Raw genomic sequence first — 23,894 nt, 5'->3', positions numbered from 1 at the left:
CTTCAAAATCGCCTTGTGATTGACGTCATCTTGGCAGATAGAGGTGGAGCCTGTAAGGTCATCGGGTCAAGTTGCTGTGTTTTCATTCCACAAAACGCACCATCTGTCTATCAAGCTATCACCCGTTTACATAAAATTGCAAATCAGATACATCAGAATCCAGGCACCTGGACTTGGTCCGGTTGGTTCTGGACTACGTTAACAGCTTGGGGATGGAAGATCTTATCCTTCCTAGGCATTGGCCTTGTTATAGTATTCAGTTGTTGCCTGTGCCTGCAGTGTGGGCCAGCGATATGTGGACTGTGTGCCACATCCTGCATTGAGCATTCCAGTTGCCTCTCAAACAGTCAAAGAAAGAAAGACGAACATATAATGTTACAAGAACAAACTGATCGATTTATGAGGATCGATATATCATGAAGGGTCCGTAGGGAACAAGGAGGGAATGAGGTAATATAAATTTTATGGTCATGTTGTGTTCCCTAGCGAGTACCCCACCGACTCCATGTACGAGTTAAAAGTGCATGTAACTTCCCTCCTGTACCAGCTATGAAGACGCAAATACATTTGCGTCCAACGTTAACTTGTCCTCTTTCAGACCCACCATGAATGGGTTTGATGGTCCGTTCCTAAGTATGCTATGCCAACGTCTTTTTGAAGTGTACTCCTACGTTTTTCAGCCTGGCTGAAAGTAGGCCCTGAATCTCTGCCACCGAGCCTCTTTTCTGGCTTCTGACTGCGAGGGCCTCTGCCCAAGCAGCCCCCGTACCCGTGAACTCTGACTTACTTCTAGCGCGGCCCTCCGTGCTCAGCTCAGCCTGCTGCCTGCCAAGATTGACTATAATCTTCGAGTTATCTGTTTTCCTCCCCGAAGATACATTCCAGCCTGCTAGCTTCAGTAAACATCCTTCCTCAGCTACAGGGCTAAAGGGCCGACCTGTCTTTATGCAAGTAATTCATAGCCTCTGTTGCCATGCTTCCATGGAAGGCCCCATGCCCCCACGCTCCTCATACAGACACTCAGGCGCTTATACACGCACTCACAGCAAGTATAGAATAGCTTCTGCTCTAGAGACCTTTCTGCCCAGATAGCTTAGTTCCTAAACATCAGATATCAAATATGATAGAAGCACAAGTTGATCTGACATGCCAGACTTCTGTCTCTTTCCGCCAGTGTAAATGTCAAGTCCCCTGCACCCCGTCTATCACACGTCATGCAGCTGCGCGCGCATCCAAGCTTCCGATTTCTGCTGACATTGCAACATTCTGTTAGCACCACCCCTTGGTGCCACCCACTTGCGTCACCTATCAGTGACGTTTCTAGCACACACCCTAGTTCACGCCTAGTTTACGCCTCTTGATGATGTACTAGCACCACGTGTATACTGTTATCTTGTCTTCTCTCAGCTGTTACGCCTCTTACATTGAACATTATGATGTAAATCAAGTATATAAGCTATGTATTGTCAATAAACGACAGCGCGCTCATCTATCCCTTCTGACATCCTGTGTGGTGGTCAGAACATGATATCCTGATTCCTTTAGGAGGAATAAAACCCTTAGAAACTCTTACACCACGGACTCTGTTTTCCTTCATTTCGATTGAGTTATTATTGATTAAGTACTTATCTGCATAGAAATTAAGAGAGTAAATTAATTATTTACATCATTTCCATCAACGCACAGACCTCGGTCTGAGCACTTCTAGAGGGAAAGGGTGGGATGGAGGGGGGGGGCGGAATGACCCAAGGGAGGGTCATGCACTCAAGGGTGGTGGAGGGAGCGGGGGGGAAAGCAATGAAATAAAAAAGAAAAAATTGAGAATCGACGCAATAGAAATCAGACTCATATGGTTTCATATATACAGAATGACTAATATCAATAATCAAACCCCGGATTTAAAAAGGAGATGCATAAAAATTGATAATGCTTAGCCTAACTATTTACTCGATTAACATAGGGGGGTTGAATGACTGGCGAAAAAGAGCAAGACTCACAGAATTTGTTAAATCTGAACCCATAGATATCCTGTGTTTAGAGGAGACAAATCTCCCATGGGCTAAAAGGAAGTTGTTAAAATTTGGTGGTTTCGAGATGCTCACATGCTCTTCCCAGACCTCAACTATAAGAGGCGTGGCAATTTTGGAAAAACAACTCTGGGAGGGGTTAAACGGGCTAAATCAGACCCAGCAGGGAGATGGGCCATTGTAGAATTAGGTTGTGGGTTAACGGTTTGTGGAATCTATGGGTCGAACCTTGATGACCCCACAGTATTTGAAGTAGTCGAAAGTGAGTGGTCAAGCTGGCCCACACCGATTTTGGTATGTGGAGATTTCAACGTTACAATTGATTTCTCTAGCAATGCTCCTTATAGCGGAAGGAAACCCAGAGTTTCAAGGGCACTCCTATCTATGATGACATCACATAGTCTGGTTGATATATGGAGCTCAAAATATCCTGACGATCCAGGCTTCACCTATTTTTCCTGTCCCCACCAGAAGTATTGTAAACTCGATTATGCCTTAATTTCCTCAGGAGAGATTGGGAAAGTTAACATTAAAAAGTTCCCCAAAATACTATCGGATCATAACCCGCTAATTATAAGTCATAATGGTTTAGGTCCAAATAGGAAAAGAAGATCCTGGACATTTAACCGCAAACTATTAGCTGATGCTGCTTTTATTGAACATCTACGAAACTGGACATGCAAGTTTTTTGCCGCAAATCAATACAGTGCCTCCAGAAACTCGGTCTGGAATTCATTTAAAGCTGCATTAAGAGGGGAAGTAATCAGTTACTCAGCTCTGCTAAGGAAAAAACAACAGGATTATAAGAATAGACTTCTGGGTGATCTGGCTAAAGCAGAGGAACAACATTGTCTGGCATTAACCTTGGGGGAGGAGAGTGCTCAGAGTCAAACTAAAATCTGTCTGATCAAAGCGGAGATACAGAAGCAGTTGGCTGATAGGGCCTCTATAGATTACTGGACCTATAGGAAGAAAATGTACGAGACAGGGGAGCAGGCCGGGAGGGCATTAGCCTTGAGAATTAGGCAGGACAGTGTTAAAAACGCCATAACATGCATACAGGATGAGGGTCGAGATTATACTGAACCCCAAGATATTGTATCTGTATTCAAAAAATACTACGAGAGTCTATACAGGGAAGATGCAGGGGATTCCCCTCCAGATATTCTAGGGAGGTATTACCCAGATTTAGGCCCCAAGTTAAACCCAGATGAAATGGCAAGCCTCGAGGACGATATAACTAAGGAAGAAATATTAGAAGCATTGTCTCAGTTAGCCGGTGGTAAAGCTGCTGGCTCTGACAGTATACCCTTAGAGATATACAAATACCTGAGGATCGAGATAGCACCATACCTGCTAGATCTCTTTAACGGGATTATATGTACTGGTATAATACCAGAAACTTGGAGGGATACCAATATTTTGGTATTTCATAAGAAAGGTAAGCCTAAAGAGAATACTGGTTCTTACAGACCAATATCTCTTATCAACTCTGATAATAAACTGTATGCAAAAATCTTAGCTACAAGGTTGGGGAGGGTCATTGGCAGCCTCGTCTCCCCATGGCAGCATGGGTTCATCCCTGGTCGTGGTACAACGGACCATGTGAGAAGAGCTATATCTATATTCGAGGCCCATGCTGTGGGGGAGGGGGTCGCTATGATCCTCCTCGATGCCGAGAAGGCATTTGACCGTGTTAGATGGCAATATCTTTGGGATGTATTACAGGGGAGAGGCTTCGGTCCAAAAATCTTGAAAGCTATCAGGGCCATGTATCGCGATCCGAAGGCTCACATACAATTGATGGGTCTGAGCTCTGCTGAGATCAGGATAGAAAGAGGCACCCGCCAGGGTTGTCCCTGTTCACCGATCTTATTCGCCCTGTATATCGATCCATTGATCAGGCAGATATTGGTAAGTAATAGTATAAAACCAGTCATAACTAATGGGTTTGAGAGCAAAATTCTGGCATATGCGGACGACCTTGCGGTTATGACACCTGATCCGGCAGCGCCCATGCGAATACTAATAGAGATCACCAAACAATTTGGATATTTTTCAGGATATAGGTTAAATGAGGAGAAAACACAGGTGATCTGCTCAAAGAATATAATAAAAATGGATCAACGGTATGTCAATTCTGCTACATATCTGGGGGTTATTATTAGAGCAGAGACAGACCTAATTATACAGGATAATTTTAACCCACTGCTTAAAAAAATAGAAACAGACTTAAAACATATGGATGCATTACATCTATCTATTATTGGAAGAACAAATGTTCTGAAAATGACAATGCTGCCCAAACTGCTATATTTATATAGATCTATACCCTTTCTGATTGAGGAACAAATGCTAAAAAAGACTGAATCCATATTTAATATCTTTCTTTGGCAATATGGCAAGATTAGAAGAGCAGCTAAGTATATGTCTCTTCCCCAGGAGCTCGGAGGTTTGGGTGCCCCAAATATAAGATTCTACCACTGGGCATGTTTAATAACTCAGATGTCTATTTTATTTCAAGCTGGTGGTGGGCGGACTCGTATTAGGGATCCAACTGATAATATGTATATTCCTCCCTCAATATATGAACTTCTTATGGGGCAGGAAGCTGTGGGTGCCTTATTGAGAAAAAATGGCCGTAGATTCTTTAAAAAAAACAGGCTTAAGACTATACTGGGAGCTTGGGATCTTTGGAAAAGAGTTCAGAAATATCTGCAGATTCCCAGAATTAATAGGCCTTCACCGCTATGGAAATCAAGCTTTTTTCCGAACCTCAGTATGGACGGGGAATGGAAACACTGGGAGCAACACGGCATTCAGACGATAGGTGATATCGTGAGCAGTGGTAAATTGATGTCATTAGAAGATATTCAACAGAAGTACGACGTATCTATAAGTCATAGCTTTAAGTACATCCAAGTCGCACAAACTTTTAGAGGAGATGTAATCGCGGCTTGTTCTTTCGCTCCTAACCCCATCCTTGATTATGTAGTGAACAATGGTGATAGAATAAGGGTAGTATACCAGGAGTTGTTGGGCAGGCTGCCTAATGACCTTGAGAAACACGAGGCAGCCTGGGCAATGACATTACAGGACCCAGATGCAGACTTTGATAAAGCCCTAGCTTTGGATAGGCAGGTACTCAGGTCCTCTAATTTGAAGGCCCAACATTTTATGACTGTTTTCAACCTATACTATACTCCCGATAAGTTACATGAATGGGGGATAAGAGAAGACAGTAAATGTCCCAGATGTCAAGGGGATTCGGTCGACCTGGTTCATATGTTCTCTCTCTGTGAAAAACTAGCTACAATTAAAACGGAGATAGAGAAATTCCTGGAGGGGCTGCTAGGCTCAAAGATCAGCCTATCCCCAACAGTTATGATACTCGGGATCAATAGCAAACTAGGGTTAAGTGGAAGGAGAGAGGCAGAGGCTTTAATTTTCTTAGCGGCAGCCGTTTTAAGAATCCTGATCTCAGCTGCTTGGAAGGATTCCTCTCCCCCCACTTTCTCGATGTGGTTGGCCAGATTTCTCACTATACATAACATAGAATCCTCTCTGTATTCTCATAAAGGCAAAAAATTGCGGGATTTCGGCCTAGAAATGTGGGCACCTGTGAAGGTATGGAGGGAGGGTATGTCTATTAACGGTGCTTTTATGTAATTTATTACTACTTAGTTTGAATATTGCCAATCTTTTTTAAACAGTGGTATATATATATGTAAATAGGTATTAATCAATCTTTTTACCTTTTTATATGGATTAATTAGTTTTTATACCTTTATAAAGCTAGGCAGCAACAAATCCGAATTTAAAGGCTGTATTGATGTATTAACTGGTTGTTTTGGTATATGAATTTTGTAAATTTCTATTGATGTATCATAATTATATGTCCGTTTTGTTGTGTTTTTTTATATATTGTCAATTCTCAATAAAAAAAAAAAGGAATAACTGTTTGACTTTAATATACCAATATAATGAAAATACGTGTGAGTTAGACTCTACACTAACAGAGTAAAGTCCATAAATGTACAGGAATGTAGATTGACCCTGGGACTGTACTGCCCCCAGTCAGGAAACTGGCATTTTCCATTATGATTGTGTTGTTGTACCGAAGAATGAGAGGAGCAGTGGTTTCACTTAATCTCAGGAAGGAGCCAGAAAGGCAATAAACTAACTGAATGTCAACTGAGAAAGTAGGAAAACAAAAATGGTAACATTTAGAAATGTTTGGCAGCCATAAGTGTGAGTTGGGAGTAAAACCACAAATAAGATGGCTGAGCTAAATATTGCAAACTCTCCCCACATACAGTAGGAAGAGTCAGTGAATTAATAGTGGTCGGGCATTAAAGAACTATGATGGGGCCAGAAGAATCCTTAAACCAAGGTACATCAGATGCAGTGACTTGAAGATACAACCCCTGCAGAAGGCTATGGCATTAAAATAATCAGTTTTGAGTCAAAGTTCTTTGTATTTCAACTGGGTGATCTTTAAATGCAGTCTTTAAAAGCAGAACACATTTTCATTCAGACGCCATCTAAGGCCAGCTTGGCCATACCATCCAATGTTCACTCTCATTGTAGCAACCTGCTCCTTAAACATAGGGTGTAGGAGAGGTGAGGTTTTGGGTCAGTCCTGAGCAGGCCCCATCGACTGTCATCTCGGGCCTTTCAACAGCCCTTACAGACTAATTGTGCAATGACAATTATCTCCAGAGCCTCCATCCATCAAAATGTCTTTGGATTCAAATTCAATTATAAATTCCTTGCCAAAATATCCAGGTAAAAAAGGCCCTCTTACTTTTCCACATGTTCCTAGCGGAAGGACTAGTCATAGCCCATACTTGGAAGTTTCTTAATTGTTTTGTGTCTGATATTGTGAAATATAAACTCAGTAGAAAAATTAACAGCGACCGACAAAATGGGTGTAGAAAATATGCTGGTATAATAATCCAGGAAACCGTAGGTGTAGATAAAGAATATTTATTGTAATAGTTCCAACCACAGTAGGAGTGCCTCTTCAGTCCGGAGTCTGACAAGCAACTGAAGCAGCTCGTCGAACCAAGACTAAAGAAGACTCCATACATTTAAAGAAATACATTCCAATAAATTCAATATCAAATACGTTACCACTAGATCACCTTCCCCCTTTACATTAAAAGAAAAACAAAGAACACCATTAATATGAATGCATTCATTGTATCTTGCAGGAGTTTTTCTGAGTCTACCACTACGACTGCAAGAAGGAATGGAAGAACAAAGTAAAACATTCATATAAAATAAATTCATTGTATCTTGCAGGAGTTTTTCTGAGTCTACCACTACGAATGCAAGAAGGAATGGAAGCATTATCAACATTATAGGAAACAGCAGAATTTTCACTATTATGAAAATGAGCACTATCCTTGACATCCAGTTGTAACCAATGTATCCAACCACACCCTTCCTGATTTAAACTATTTTTCTTCTTACTGATTAGAGCAGCTTGATTCTCAGACAATTTTACCAGTTGGCTTACGTTCCACCAACCTTTCTCACCCAAGAACACCGCTCCTTTACTAAGTTTAACCACCTGTACAGGATTTGTAAAAATTGAATTCCCCTTGGACACTTTGAAAGGTTTTTTAATCATTACCCAGTCACCAATGGATATTTGTACATCCTTCACACTCTTATTGTTATCAAAATTTTTCTTCATCACTTCTTGTTTCTGTCTAACTGCATTATTCAGTTCCTCTGTGTCACACCCCTTCCGGTTGGAATTTTTTTTACCTAGCCAAGAAGGAAATAAAGTAGAGTGTACTTTTCTACCTCTTAACAATTCAAAAGGTGTAACCTGAGTTGTACAATGTGGAGAAGTATTATAATTCCAAACTTTTTTTTCTAAAAATTTGCTCACATCTAAACCAGAAGCCATCGCTGTTTGGATACCTTCCTTCAAGATTTTATTCCCACGTTCCACCAAACCATTGGAGGAAGGGGAATAAAGAGCCACCTTAAGTTGTTTGATATCTTGTAACTCCAGAAATGTACGCATCTTATCTGATACAAAATGAGTACCATTATCCGTTACTAGCACTTGAGGGGCTCCTTCCAGCAAAAACTCTCTTTCTAAAAAAGAAATAGTATTATCCAAGTTTGGAGCATCCACACATTTATAATACATCCACTTCGAAAAATAGTCTATAGCCAAAATAAGATATCTCTTTCTGTCAGGCAAAATATTATATGGGCCAGAGAAGTCCAGTCCCACTTTTTCCCACGCCACACCAGGAAATTGAGTAGGCTGCAAAGGAGAGTCATGCGTTTTCCAATGTTTATCCGACATTAAGCATTTTTCACAATTATCCACCATTGCCCTAACCTGAGCGTCAATGCCAGGCCACCAGAAATGAGACTTAATTTTCATACCAGTTTTTATTACACCTAAATGACCTTTGTGAGCTAACTTCACGATAACATTCCTCCGGTGGCACACTGCCTTGATTCTCTTGGCATTTTTGTCCCTCACCCGTGTCCGATGGTCCCTCTTTCCCATACTCTACCCCCTCTCCCTTCTGGTTCCCCCCCTGTCTCCCACCTTCCTTCTTCACCTCCTGCTGCCTCTGCCTACCTGCTCAACACTCGTTCAGCAGGAAAGAACCAGCTGGACCTATTCAATCTCCTGAACTTGGAATCTCCCAATTTTTTATTCCTCACGGAAACCTGGTTTTCAACTGATTCTCTTCCTGATATTTTAGCCATTCTCCCTGACTCATACTACATCCTCCGGGCGGACCGTCCTGATGGCAAGGTTGGGGGGGCGTGGCTATGATTGTTCGCTCCAGTTTGCAATTTCAACTCCTTTCTCATTCCCCCATAACCAATGTGGACTACGTGGTGGCCCGCTCACTTAACCTCTCAGCTCCCCTCACGGTTGTTCTTATGTATTGCCCTCCTCAGAACATGCCCTTGTTCGTGCCCATTCTCCAGGAACTCCTAGCCACGCTTGTGGTTAACAACTCTTCGGTCCACCTTTTAGGTGACTTTAATTTCTGGCCAGGCGATCCTAAGGAGGACCTGTCCTCCAAAGATTTCTCGGCCACTCTCCAGTGTCTTAATTTTTCACCTCACGTTTCTGCCCCTACACACAACCAGGGTCACATACTGGACCAAATTTGGTCATCACGCTGTATGGTCCTTTCCCCCACCATTCTTCCCTGCACCTGGTCGGATCACTCTATTGTATCCTTCTCCATCCACCCAGGCTCCACTGACAAACTCCCCTTACCTAAAAATATTCTCGCCCGCTGCTGGAACCGGGTCGATCTGAACTCTCTTTCGCTCGCCCTAGCTTCTTCCACTCCTGATCTCTCCGATCTTTCCCTTGACTCTCAGGCTGAGGCGGTCAGAACCTGGCTATCCTCTTCCTGCGATCAGGTTGCTCCGCTTAGGAAGGTTAAGACCATTCGCCCCCATGACGCCCACAAATGGTTCAATACTGAGCTAAAAGTCCTCAAGTTAGATCTTAGACGATCCGAGCGTCATTGGAGACGTAAATATTGTCCCACTCTTCGGGCCAAATACAAACTTCTCTTACATGAATATAAAAGAGCGATTCTTTTGGCCAAAACTAAATATCTTTCCGAGAAAGTCGTCCTTTCTGCCAACAAATCGAAGGAGATTTTTTCTTTAGTTCCCAACTTATCCACCTCTCATCGCGCCAGCCCTAACCTTGTCCCTTCTCAGACCCTCTGCTCTTCACTTAATGACTATTTCATCGACAAGATCGTTAAGATGAAATCTAACATTCCTACTGTACCTTTACCCGGTCCTTCTTCTGTTGTTTCTTCGCCCTCTTCTTTCTTGGACCATTTTTCGCCTATTTCCTTGGACTCATTCCTTGCCCTACTTACTAAAGTTAAGTCCGGATCTCCAGCGGATTGTGCCCCTGCACGTATCCTCAGAACACTTTCCTCTAGCTGCCCAGCTCCCCCTCTTTCTTTTCTTAATGCTTCCCTCACCCAGGGCCTAGTTCCTGCTTCTTTTAAATCAGCTATTGTCCTACCTATTCTTAAAAAACCCGATCTGGACCCATCACTCCCTTCTAATTTCAGGCCCATCTCTCTCCTTCCCTATTTTGGCAAGATCCTCGAAAGTCATGCAACATCTTGTCTGTCCACCTATATCGAGGAGAATCATCTTCTGGCCTCTCATCAAGGGGGCTTCCGCCCGGGCCACTCTACGGAGTCGGTAGTCCTTGCAGTGCTAGATGAGTTGAAGGGGAAAGCTGACTCCAATCTCCCTCAGGCCTTGGTCCTCCTCGATTTGTCCGCTGCGTTTGACATGGTCGACCACTCCATCCTTCTCGACCGTGTTGGCGCAGCGGGCATCCGGGGTTCTGCTCTTTCCTGGCTTGCGTCCTTCCTAAAGGGACGGTCTCAAGCAGTCCACCTCTCTGGCTTTTCTGCCCCTCTTCGCCCAGTTTCTTGTGTGGTTCCCCAAGGTTCTTCCCGTTCCCCTCTTCTCTTTAATCTTTATATCCTCCCTCTTATCTCGTCTCTTCTCGATATGGGGGTCTCTGTGTACAATTACGCAGATGACCTCCAGCTCGTCTTTGATCTTTCTTCTTCTTCTGATTCCCTTCCTAAGTTTTGTTCTACCTTGATTTTCATATCTGAGTGGATGAGTTTCAATCATTTGAAACTCAATCCGGACAAGACGGAGCTGGTTTTGACGGGCGGCTCCTCCAACCCCTGGTCCTCCACTTTCTGGCCCCTCACCTTTGGTCCTCCCCCTGTACCTGTCGCTTCTGTCCGCACCTTGGGCATTAGGGTCAGTCAGGATCTTTCTATGCATGCACAAATCAGTTTTGTTGTTTCTTCTTGCTTTCTGTCTCTTCGTCTTATTCGAAAAATGTCTCGTTTCTTTTCTTTTGATGCCCTCAAAATTATTATTATGGCCCTTATCACTTCCCGCCTTGATTATGAAAATGGCCTGTACGTGGGCATTCCAGCCTACGGAACACGACGCCTACAGGCAATCCAGAATCAGGCTGCCCGTCTCATTCTTCATCTTCCTAAAACCTCCCACATCACTCCGGCACTCAAGTCCCTTCACTGGCTCCCTGTCCCCCAGAGATCCCTCTTCAAATTGGGCTGTTTAGTTTTCCAGGCTCAGGCCCGTTCTGCCCCTTTGTTTATCAGTTCCCTCATTTCTTCTCACGCCCCTACCCGCACTCTTCGCTCCTCCACTCTCTCTCTTCTTCATGTCCCCAGCTTTCGCAAGTCCAGGACAGGTGATACCAGATTTTCTGTTTTGGCCCCCCGTTTCTGGAACTGCCTTCCCCTGTCTATATGCTCTATCCCCATCTATTCCCATTTTCGTAAAGCCTTAAAAACCTTCTTGTTCTCCCAGGCGTTCTCCTGTTAAATCCCATGGGCCACCTCTGTGACTTGTGGTCTAAGTCCCCAGCGCCAGGAAGCCGCTTGGCCACAGTGCACTTTATTAAATATTTTTTTTTTCATTTCATTTCATTCAAACCACTTGGTGGAACACATTTATCACCTCTCAACAAAATATCATCTTTCACAAAAAGTTTGTCTGCTACTTGAGCAAAATGTTTCAATTCGCCAGATAAATTCCTCACATCAGGCCAAACTTTAGAAGAAAATTCTAAAGCTTGAGACAACATAACATCTTTAAAACTAGCTTCCTTCCAATCCTTCTCTGAAATCACTGAGTTCCATTCATCAATAGCATCGACAACAGTCACACACTCCACATCTTCCTCCACCAAATCATCCTCATCATCTTTATCTATTAACATCCTGGATAAACAGTCCGCCATGAAACTTTTCCCTCCAGTAATGTGTTTCAATTCAAAATTGTATTCCTGGAGTTTAGACACAATTCTGGTTAATCTTGGGGACAGATAATTGCTTCCAGCCGCTTTGCTAAAAATAAAGGAAAGTGGTTTATGATCTGACAACATCACAAATTTACGACCCCAGATATACATTTTACATTTTTGCGCCGCCCAAACACAGGCCAAAGCCACCCGCTCAATTGTACTGTAATGCCGTTCAATTTGTTCCAATGATCGAAAAGCAAAAGCCACTGTTTGCTCTTTTCCATCTACTTGTTGACTTAATACTGCACCTAAGCCATTCATGCTTGCGTCCACTGAAATAATAGAAGTGCAATCATCTCTAAAAGCGTGAAGAGCCTGTGCTGAAATGATTAACTCTTTGACCTTAGCAAAAGATCTGTCCAAATCTTTGGACCAGACACATTTTTGACCTTTTCTGAGCAACATGCGGAGTGGTTTAACCACTTGAGTGTAGTTAACAGCAAATCTGGCATAGTACTCAGCTAGCCCCAAAAATGAGCGTAGCGAGTCCTTATCGCCTGGTGGTTTAGCCTCTTTATGTGCTCTCACCACAGAGAATTTTGGCCTGCTACTGGATTCTGAAATTGTGTGCCCTAAGTACTCCAACTCCAACACACCAAACTTTCACTTATCCTCTCTCACGTTCATTCCTCTTTCCCCAAGAATATAAAGAACTTTTCTCAAAAGAATATTATGTTTGTCTAACGTTTTAGCAAAAATCAAGATGTCATCCAAGTAGGCTTGAACTCCCACCAGGTCTTTGAATAATGAATCCATAAGTATTTGAAAGACGCTGGCTGCCAATGCCAACCCAAAAGGAAGCCTCAAAAATGTTAAAGCGCCGAATGGGGTAACAAAGTTAGTCAGCTCCTGAGATTCATTAGACAAGGGGATTTGATGGTATGCCGACTTAAAACCTATTCAAGAAAACCATTTAGCCCCGCCTAAATTTGCCAACAATTCACGAATTTTAGGAAGTGGATGACAGTCTACTTTGATATTTTTATTAAGACCTCTAAGATCCGCACATAATCTGATCTCATTATTCTTTTTTCGAGCAACGACAATGGGGGCGGACCATTGGGAAGATTCAGTAGGTTCAATAATTTTATGTTCACATAAATCCTCCAGCATCTTTTTTAAGCTCTGATCTCACGCTTAAAGGTACTGCCCGTCCTTTATGTGCCACTGGCGTTGCACCAGGAATTAATTTGATCCTGTGTTCAACGCCTTTCACCAACTCAATCTTATTGCTAAAAACATTCTTAAATTCATTTAAGAGATCTAACCGATCTATTTTTGCATCTTCCACAAAACAAAAAAAAACCTCCTGTACTTTAATAGGATGCTCATCACCTGGACAAGATACAAGCCCATTTTCGCTAGCTCCTTCCAACCTACGATATTTTTTCCTTATATCGCTACATAAATTTTAGTAACAATTGACCTTTTTAGTATTTGTAAATTTCCCATGAAGAATCCAAACATGTCGATATCTTTCTCCCCAAATGCTTTAGGATTTACATCAGACTGTATCAAGTTTACATTTTTGCCCCATTTCTCATAAAAAGTAGTATCCCGAAGAATAGTGATAGGTGATCCAGAATCTGCGATTACTTGAATTTCAGTGTCATTAATAGTAGCATCACACAAAGAACCTTTAATAAAGATTGTTTCCTCTTCTGAATCCAACATCAACAATAGATTCTCAAAGGACTCTGAACAATCATCCATGTCAACGTAGTTAACCTTTACTGGTTTCTTTTGGAAACTACAAACTTTACTGGAAATGCCCAATTTTCTTACAAATGGAGCAACGTTTATTCACCGCTGGGCAGCCTTTAAAATTCCCAATGTGAAATTTAGACCCACACCTAAAGCAATAGTTTTGTTTGGTTTGGTTTGTTCGCAAATGTATCTTTCCCTCCAATTACATATAATGCCTCTTCCTTCATTTCCTCAGAAACCATATTCACCTTAGGAGAGGAATCCCCCATCATTGCCTTTGTAGAAATTATAGATCTTTGGATACTGAGACTCAAACCTATAACCTCAAACAAAAAAGGATTTTTACAACTGAGAATCCTCTCCTTAACTTTAGGGGAAGCACAATTAAAAATAAATAGGTCTCTAATATAGTTGTCAAGAAGCAGACTAAAATCACACAAAATTGCCAACACCCTCAACGCAGAAATATATTCTTCTACTTTTTCATCTTCTTTCTGCTGTCTTTTATAAAATGTATGCCTTAACAACATAATATTAGGTGACTCTTCAAATTGTTTTTTAAGTCTTGCAATCGCTTCCAAATAAACATTCCACTGCCTATCCCCTGATTGTCCTGACGGAGGAGGAATAGGTGTTAAACTGTTAAAAATGCGTTGAGCAGCCAAAACCAAACTACCGAACAATAAAACAAACTTACGAGGAGGGGAATAGTCTGCAGCATCTATAGCTACTATATGGTTTTTCAAATAAACCACACCATTCAGACCATAACATCACTGGTTGTCCCAGTTTTTCTAAAAAAGGAGGTGGCTGTGTAACTTCTCTCACTGAAGATATTTTGAACCCCAAGTGAATAAATCTCTGAACAGAGGAAATAGGATTCAAAAAAAATATTCACTGTGTATTATGTTAATCCCTAAATCCAAAATATTTATAGGGGAATAAACACAATAATAAATGTTTCTTACATTGTGAAGTCAAACGTGTTAAAATATCGAAGTCATTCTTTTTCTAGTCAGACATTAACATAACTAGCGTTATTTATAGCCACTAATCAAACATGAATAACTACAATAATCAGTGTAGAAATGATCCTCAGCACTCAGCGCAATGGCTAACAGCGCATAAAGTTGAGCTTCTTAAGAATAAACCAAAATGTAGTCACGTTTCTTTATACGCTGCCGAATGGTTCTCGGTGCGCAAATTTGTGACTTCCGACCAGCTCAGAAATTAATTCCAAAATGGAGTCACGTTCCTTCACGCACTGCCGGATGGTTCAAGGTGCCCAATTGCGTGACTTCGCCGTAGTTCGGAAGCGGAAGACGAAATGATGAAGTAGTGTTTGTCAGTAAATCGAAGGAAGACCCTCAGTTAGATTGAGATTAGAATCTCATGTAGAGGACGTCATGAATCTCCCAGGTAAGGCGCTCAGTTCAAACGACTCTTCCGAATGTTCGAAGATCCAAAACAAAACAACTTGAGCCACACAGTAATCCGAAGGCGACAACACACTATAAATACTTAATCTAAGCACAGCTTTCCTCACTGGTTCAAAACAAGGACAGATGGCGTAACTTCAACATGAATGGGTTAAATACAAATTGATGAACTCACTGCACCCTTGACTCAATCCTTCCGCGACTTTAATGTTTGCCAGCTGATAAGCACAGAGTCGCAGGATAATGAGGAAACGTGCAGATCAATCCTTCAACAAGTGTCATCAAACGCCATAAAATCGTCCTTAATTTTTTTTTTCTGCTGCGTGGTTCGGTGCTTGGAAAAAATCCCATCCTCGTCGCCAATATGTAGAAAATATGCTGGTATAATAATCCAGGAAACTGTTGGTGTAGATTAAGAATATTTATTGTAATAGTTCCAACCACAGGAGGAATGCCTCTTCAGTCCGGAGTCCGACAAGCAACTGAAGCAGCTCGTCGTACCCTAGACTCCATACATTTAAAGAAATACATTCCAATACATTCTATGACATATAAACATTCCATTTTGCCCAATATCAATATCAAATACGTTAGGACTACAATGGGGAAACATGAAACAATATGGGGTCAATTTTACACAAATGTTTAGAAGAGTGTAAGTTTTCTTGATAACAGTAAATATCCGTCAACGCCAATTGAGGTGTGTGCCAAATGTCCTTCTCTTCATGCTCCACTGCGTTTGTGGATCGATCTGTTCATTAAAGGACCCCCCAGCTCTCTTATTTTTGTCGTTTTTGGCTAAGAATTGTTGATACGAAGAAAGAACATAGTGAATCATTTCTGTGATGTACCCTTTGATATTTTTCAGGCAGTGAAACGCCACATTTGTACTTGTACTTCATTTAATGCTGGGAGTAGCTAGAAAAGCACTTTCTAAAATGGTTTGATAAAAATGGCATTCAGCTATCGGTTAAAAGAAAAAAAACAAATCAGTCTAACATACATAAGAAAGACCAGAGTTTCTCCTTGTGATAATTGCCTTCTATCTTCCACTGCTAGCTGGAATAACCTCCTCATCTCTATTCGCTGGGCTCCTTCCCTCTATGATTTCAAGAAACTCCTAAAGGAACTCCTGTTAACGGTAGTTGTTTTGAAAAAAAAATCCATAATGCATTGTACCTTTACATTTTGTGCACGTAAAGAGCCTTGGATAATGAATGACAACAATAAATCAATAACATAGGAATAAACTGCTTAAGAGGAAAAAGAGTGGTGATGGTCTGTGTGAAATTGAACCTCTGTGCCAAGACAGTGAGTCTGATTCTTTTATGGACCTTCAGAACTCGTGAGGTTCTGCTCTTTGTCATCTGTATCCTTGGTGATGTTCTGCGATATACTTGGATAGCTGACTGGCGTGCAGGACATCTGGGTCGTCCCTTAGATTAAAGCTCCTTACTTCATCCCTGTGGCTCCCATCCTCATCAACACGTACTACTGATAACTTACTTCTGGATTTTAGGAGTAAGCCTAATGTCAAAGAGCATGTCACACGTACACATAGCAACTTCTTCGAAACTGTGCTGTGAGAGAGTTCTCATGGATTGTTTCAAGTATACCCTTATTTGGATTCATCCAAGAAAGATCATATCTTTCTTGAGCCTCAAAATGTTTATTTAACATCCCTCTTCCAACCAGGTAAACAATTTCCATGTTTTGTGGTCAAGACCAACACTTTCATGGTTATGACCTTCGACCTTAAGTCAGCTCTAATGGGGGTTAAGAAATGCCCTGGAATAGAACTGGCTTTAGGTACCACAGTCACTGTGCACAATGTTGTTGTTTACCCTCATGAACACCATGTGCTCTTTACCACCGGGTAGTGGGAATAACATGTTTGCTCTTAGTATGTTGATTGTTATTTTTCTACAGAACGAACATTATTCCCAGATCTTTCTCTCTCAGGTCCTCTGCGATGCCCAAATTCTACCTTATGGCTCCACAGAAGATACGTGCCACAAGGTCAGGTACACACACATGAAACACCTGGGTGGGTATACCGGTACAAACTCTCTTGGTGGTACACATCGGTGGAGACATCTTAAGGATTTTGAGGGCCCGGGCCGGATGTATATTGGGGGCCACTGTTCGGAACAGCTTTGAATTCATGATCCAATCTCAGCTCTTTCATGCCCTCTTTGTCCAGGTCAGTGACAGCGCACCTGCACACTCATCCAAATTCTAAATGTGTTTACATCTAATCAGAAATAGTGATCTGTGTTTTCAACATTATAACACAGCAGAAGGTCACTAATATTACTGAAAATAACCTCTGTGACCTCCTCCTATTTGTCATATCTCAGGTCCCGTTTTGATCCGAATGAAACTTTTTTAATGCATGCTGTATGAAACAAACAAAAGATGTCTCTGCAAAATGCCTATAATAGATTCTCACACATCACCGACATTAAAAATGAAAGGAAAAGGTATTTGAAACAACCTATTTAAGAATGAGTCAAGATCAACAAGGCTAGGCTCTGAAGAATAAAGTTGATTCTATCAGAGGCCCCCTGAATGGCTGGTGCCCTGGGCCAGAGACCACTTTGCCCATGCCTTAAAACGTCTCTGCACATCGGTCAAACTCCTTTCCACTCCCCACTGAGGTCGGTGGGCAGCTTTCCTTGAAGTTGCAATAAATGCCCCATCAGATAGAGCTTGAGAAGAAGAGGAGTCCATGAGTAGGTGTTGAAGCTGCAACAGTCATAGGTTCGTGGAGGTGCTCCTAGAATTCCCACGCAAAAGCAGCTTGACATGCACAAATGTTGATTTTGCACATTTACTCATGCATAAATGAAGTGCTGAGGTGCAAATACACTTTAAGTATTTTTCTTTTCCCATGGAAACCTGTAATTTTACCCCAGTGGATACCCCTTACCCTGCTTCCCCACCACTTTTGATGGTTGTTTGCTTTCCCAATTTCACCCTGGAACGTATATACTCCTTCCCTGGGAGGAGTACATTTCTGACTGTTTCCAGAGTGTGAATGGGCCATTTAATAGTTTGTAAATGACCAAACCATGCATGTTTTGGGCGCTCCCTAACCTTTATTAGCCTTCCCACCCATGAGCTCCTGCTTCCACTTCCTTGAAGACTATTTACTCGCACCAAGATGTATTTGTAAGTAAACTATTTTATTAGTGTGAATTGTGTAGCCCAGCTCAGTATTTACCCTCTTAAAAAAGCCTCGATTTGCGATTTTAAGCTCAACTTGCACTAGAAAATTGCTTTTTTAAATCTATATAGCAGGCACGTTTCGCCTGGTCACCTTAATGGGCGAATCCCTCTGACTTTGAGATTTTGAATGGAGAATCGTCACACATGGTACCAGTCGGTTATTGTGCAATGGTTTAGCCTAGGTATGTGATGAGACAGGTAAGCAAACCACCACTGAGTAGGTTTGGTAGCATCCCATTTGAGACTTGAGTTGATTACACGCCACATATGTCTTATTCTCACTGCAGATGCATTATGACATCACCAGCCATCTGTGATGCTCTGAGAGTCTCACCAGGGAAGAAAATGCTGCACTGCTCTAACAATGTCCTCTTTTTTAGGTGAAACTGGTTAGCATTGACGCTGCAGAGATAGCTGATGGAAACTCATCCATGGTCCTTGGCTTGATATGGAACATAATCTTGTTTTTACAGGTGAGCAGATTTCCGATCTCGTTAACTGTCTGGCTGCCCCGTTGTGTACTTGAAGTTAATTTTCAAAAGTGCTCACAATAATGTCGTGGTGTTTGCTTCCTGTGAAGTATTTGTCTCAGACCTTCTCAACTTGATGAAAAGCAAAAAAAGGAATGAGTGACACACTCAGCATATAGATTTTTAGTGTGCGATTTTTTGAAGTGTAGATTGTCCGAGATTGTTGGGGTTACCAGTCACAGTCAGGACTTGGGCTCTGTGCCAGCATCCCCAGAGACCATAGCGAATCCCAGTAACTTTAGATTCCAGTGCTACATTTACATTGCTGGTGAAGCTGCCAGTACCTCCAATCAACATCCAGTTACCATCAAAGTTGGTGCCTCCATCCACTGTCATTATCCGTAGTCCTCATCAGCACCCCCTTGATTTCTTTATGCCCATTCGCTAGTAATCACTCGCTCTCAATGCACCCAGTCAGCACCAGTACTCCCAGTAGCTTTCAGTTGTATTGTTTTCAAAAATGTCACCCCAAGTCACTGTTAGTGCAAGAAAGGGTGATTTGACTATTAGTGTGAAATCCCCCTGTGAATGCCACACACAGATGCTCCACAGTCCTTATCCTTGCTCATGTCCGCACCTTGAGTCTCCATCGTCATTGGGCTTCCAGACCGATTCAGTACAACAGCAACTGTCTTGAGTCGCCATTCGTACTAGAACTTCCAAAGCTAGTGCCTCCAGTTACCGGCAATGTCTGTCAAAGGTACCAGGGAGTCAATTTCTCCTTAATGCCATTATTACCACAACTCCTAATAATCACTACTGCTGGTACTCCAAGTACTTCTGGTCACTATTATTTTCAATATTCTCAGTCACTATCAGTCAAACAACCATTGCGCCCATCAATTATTATTACTTAGCATGCAAATATTTGGAAAATGATGAGGGGAGTGTCACACTTAAATCTGGCCATGGTTTAGTACTAAGCATTGTGCTAGATGTTGGCCCTCCATGTGAAAGGTGTTCCATTTCACATGGTCCGGTATGGTCTGTGTTTTCAATAGGAATGGTGAATGAATGAATTCTAACAATTCTAACATTTCAAACACACACTGGAAAAGGCTTACCAAACATGTTTTCTGTGACTGCGCAGGAATTGCTAAAACAATCTCTCGCTCTCTACCACCCCCCCTCCCCTCTCTCTCTCTCGCTTCACTGGATCTTGGGGGTTATTAAGTCTCAATTTAAGTCTTTTTTCAAGTAACCTTTTGCCTACGTTTCGTTATCCTCCCCCAACCAGCCGTCTTGCGGAATGCCTCTTATTGGAGAGCACACCCAGGCCCGTGTTGCCTCCAAAACTCTACAAAGCTGAGAACGTTGGTGATTATTCAAACGAATAACTTCCCAGATCTTCCAACCTTTCTGGAGCCCAAGGTCTTGTTGTTATAATGAGCTTTATGAATGTTTTTTATTGAAACACAGATCTTTATTTCCTATTGAAACGTATACCTCATTCTTTTTCCTCCTGGTCTGTCTGCTTCTCTTATGTGCGGGGCATTCATTAGCCTTTGGGAAGTCCTAAGCTATTGCCTCTAGTTCCCATTATTAATAGTACTGTATGTGCTGTTCCTCCAAAAAGGGAAACATCCATTACAATGCAATGCCTTTACAACGCAGTCAATACAACACAAGTTCCATTACAACGCATGTCATTACAACGCATGCCATTACAACGCATATCCCTCATCGACCAGCACCTTCCCTGAGGTAAACATCCAGCGATGTTAGAGTAGTAATTTTCGTAGTAATGGTGCATGCATTGTAATGGCTTGCGCTGTAATGGCTTGCGTTGTAATCGAATTTGCTTAGTAAAAAAACACGTTGTAAAGGTATGCGTTGTAATAGCTTGCGTTAAAACGTCATACATTCCTCCAAGAATACTACTGTGCCCTCAGAATTTGGTAAACGCTCCTGTGCTTTCAACAAGTATTGCGAGGTCATTGGTTATACTATTAACCCCTTCCACGCTGATGACAAGCTGGGCTCGTCATGGCGTAGCCTCCTCGCACGCTGATGACGAGCCTAGCTCGTCACGTAACATGCGTTTTCGCAAATCTCAGCGTGCGAGCGGACTTAGGCTAACGCGCTTGAGGTTAAAGAAGCTGAGAATGACAGTTGCCAGTTTTGGCTAAATATGATTTGTTTGTTGGCTATATCGTTGACATCTGGATAATAGTTCTGTGACTTTTGAGGATTTATTCTAGATTGACAAAAAATGCATAGCTCTGTCACTGGTTCTGAACGGTGGCACAACAATCCTGTGTCTCACTGTTGCCTAGTTTATTTCTGTCCTGAGCTGTTTCTGAAAAGGCATGGTTGACTCTGATGGATGCTATGTATCAGATTCGAAAAAGTCAGCTAAGCCTGATGCATTGTTTTGTCTTTGTTTTGGATCAATGCTGCAAATATTTCTTGAATAAGTTCTGCCAGCTGAGCCATGGGACTTAAAAAGCAAATTTGTTTTGTCGGGTGTGATTGATAGTTCCAATAACCGATAATCACCTGTGCTCCATGGGATACCACCGGCCATAATCCCATCCTTGCTAGGCCTTATAGACTCCCTAAGGAGTCAACAGAAAACATGCATTCTGGTTGCTTTCAACCTCCTAAAGCAAACACTCAAATACGGCCTGGCTACTCAGTCACCATTCACCCAGTGATATGGAATCCATGCAAACACAAACTAGACTCCACCCCGTTCAGAGACTATACCATTAATTATTGTCATCTGAGACTCATGTTTCATTTTGTTTTTAAACCTTTAGATTCGTCATCACTTCTCTCTATTTCCAAAAAAGCTAACCCCTTTATGGCACAACATCAAATGTGTTTACAAAGTCCATTTCTTTTGCCAAGACTGAAAAATACGGAATACCTATGTGGAAGTACCACACAACCACTAACTCTGCTTTCCCTGATCAGCCACTAGGAGTGGAATAAGCAACTCTAAGAGAGAGCATGGCAAGTGGTTATGGCATGGTTGCTAAGGAGTTAACCCTTGAAAATCGTGTGTAATTGAAGTATTGGGGGGCTGACAAACGCCTCAAAGAAGGGGACCCACAGCTATCGCTGGTTGCTCAGGAGATAGCACAGAAGATCTGACCTTTCTCCTAGCAACTAGAGATAAGTTCCAGAATGGAACTTACTACATAATAGAGAAATAAGAACATAGAAGAAATACATGACAAAGTAAAATAATTCCACCAATGTTAAAAAGAACACAAGTATAGAACATTACAGAAATGCTCTTAAATCTACATTGAACTGTCCACACTTCGCAAATGCTTTCCTGTGCATACAGTCAATCTTTTAAATCGCGTCATCTGAGAAAGCGTTTAAGGCCTTGGTCTGCAAACACTGCCACCGGGGAAAGTGATGTGCATTATTCCATGAAGAAAATGAATGGCCCATTAGATTTCAAAATGATTAAATGACAATCCCAACCTCAACCATCCTGAAGATGCTTTAACAGGTGGAAGAACTTATATTCAGTATAAGGATGTACAATGGAAGCAGACTGCAATTGTATTATGTACTGATTACACAACTATACTCCTTGTACCTACGGCAAGTGCAGCACGTCCTACGGGTATTGCCTTAGTGCACCTTATGATCTGAAGATGAGTTCAAATATGTAGGGATGTGTGATGTGCAGCTTGAGTTGTGGTTTGCAGCTATATAGTAGAGTTAAAAAGTTTAATGCTCACCACATCTGAAGGGTAGTCTTTGTGAAATTCTTGTTGACTACCAAGTGTTCTTGGGCAAGACTGCTTAAATTAATACACTTTGGCAAAGATGGCTCTTGAAAGGGCTGTAACATAGCGATTCAATGGGTTACAAAGTGTGCAGATAACCCATACTTCTAATATGTGAATCGGTTGCAAACGGTGTGTGAGTTGCTTCAGCGACAGTACAAAAAATAACATACCATCCACATAGCACAAACAGTCAACAATCCCCTGTACCCTACAAACAAGAAGACCAATTAACCCAAACCATCTGAACCCTAAATTGGGACAAAATTGCTGTTCCTGACATACAACGTTACCATTTTTGTTGTTCTAGAAATAAATACCCAGCAGTTTATTTCGACAAAAACTCCGATGTCCACATCTATAATAATTCACCTTCATGTGCTACTTAGCAAAATAGCCATCCCATTAACCAGGCTTGTGCCACTGTGTAACTGAATATACCTCTAGTTCAAAATGCCTACCCCTCCCTGCGCCTATAACATGTTTTGCAATTGCCAATTCTTGATTTGCATTGGTTTTGCAAGTGCAATTTTGAAAGCATTAGAGAAAAAGGAATTACACAAAGTAAGTATCAGAAAAAATGCCATTATGCTGTAATACACAACCAAGGTTACAAGTATTTAAATACGGAGAATCTGCTAACTAAAGTCCAACCGGTTTAACATCCAGTTTAAGGTATATTGTGCAATCCAATAAAACGCCTCATAATGTAGAGTGTCATGGAATAAAAAAAGTCTACTTAGTTTAAATTTACCACAAACCTAAAGATGCGGTACCCTCACCTTGTACGGAACGCGGTTGGACGTCCTCTGCTCATTGAGTATTGATCTTATACTCTTATAGACCCCTGAAGAGACCAAAACAATTTCGTTTAAAGATACCGCTTAATAGGTTATTTGTTATTCATAAATATAAATCCAGAATTAACTCAACTCTTTATCCTGTTAACAGAATGTTTTCGTGGTAAGAAACCTGTTGCGATCTAAATGTATTGGATGTGGATTGGTAGCCAATATGTGTCTCGTTCGGGAATGTGTCACATTGATAAACTTGAACAGACATGTTCAACAAGTATAAAGTTGAAAAACATGCTTTGAGAAAATTACCGATTTCCAAATGTAACTCATAAAACATCTTTGCGGCAGGAACCAAGTAATGAATTAATAGGATCTGCAGGAAGTAATATGTAGAGTTCAGCATAGTTTTCACCTGAAGTAAATGCATGGAAAATGTCCTTCTGTCTGCCTGTGTGTGCATGTTTGTGCCTGCCCCTGTTTGTATGTCCCTGCAAGTGGTTGATACTGGCATTA

General features: G+C 41.7%; 1 protein-coding gene across 2 annotated transcripts in view; it reads left to right on the top strand.

Annotated features, from left to right (window-relative positions):
• The window catches only part of CLMN (calmin), a 517,285-nt gene that overhangs the window by 341,585 nt on the left and 151,806 nt on the right, over positions 1-23,894 (top strand). For both annotated transcript variants that reach the window (XM_086937734.1, XM_086937735.1), the window contains exon 5: positions 18,683-18,775. In XM_086937734.1, coding sequence (XP_086793860.1) covers positions 18,683-18,775 — 93 coding nt within the window. The remainder of the gene's footprint in view (positions 1-18,682; positions 18,776-23,894) is intronic.

Source organism: Lissotriton vulgaris, chromosome 9, assembly GCF_964263255.1.
Source record: "Lissotriton vulgaris chromosome 9, aLisVul1.2, whole genome shotgun sequence".
Classification (NCBI taxonomy): domain Eukaryota; kingdom Metazoa; phylum Chordata; class Amphibia; order Caudata; family Salamandridae; genus Lissotriton; species Lissotriton vulgaris.
Note: the sequence above shows the minus strand (reverse complement) of the source record. Positions and strands in the feature narration are given on the sequence as shown.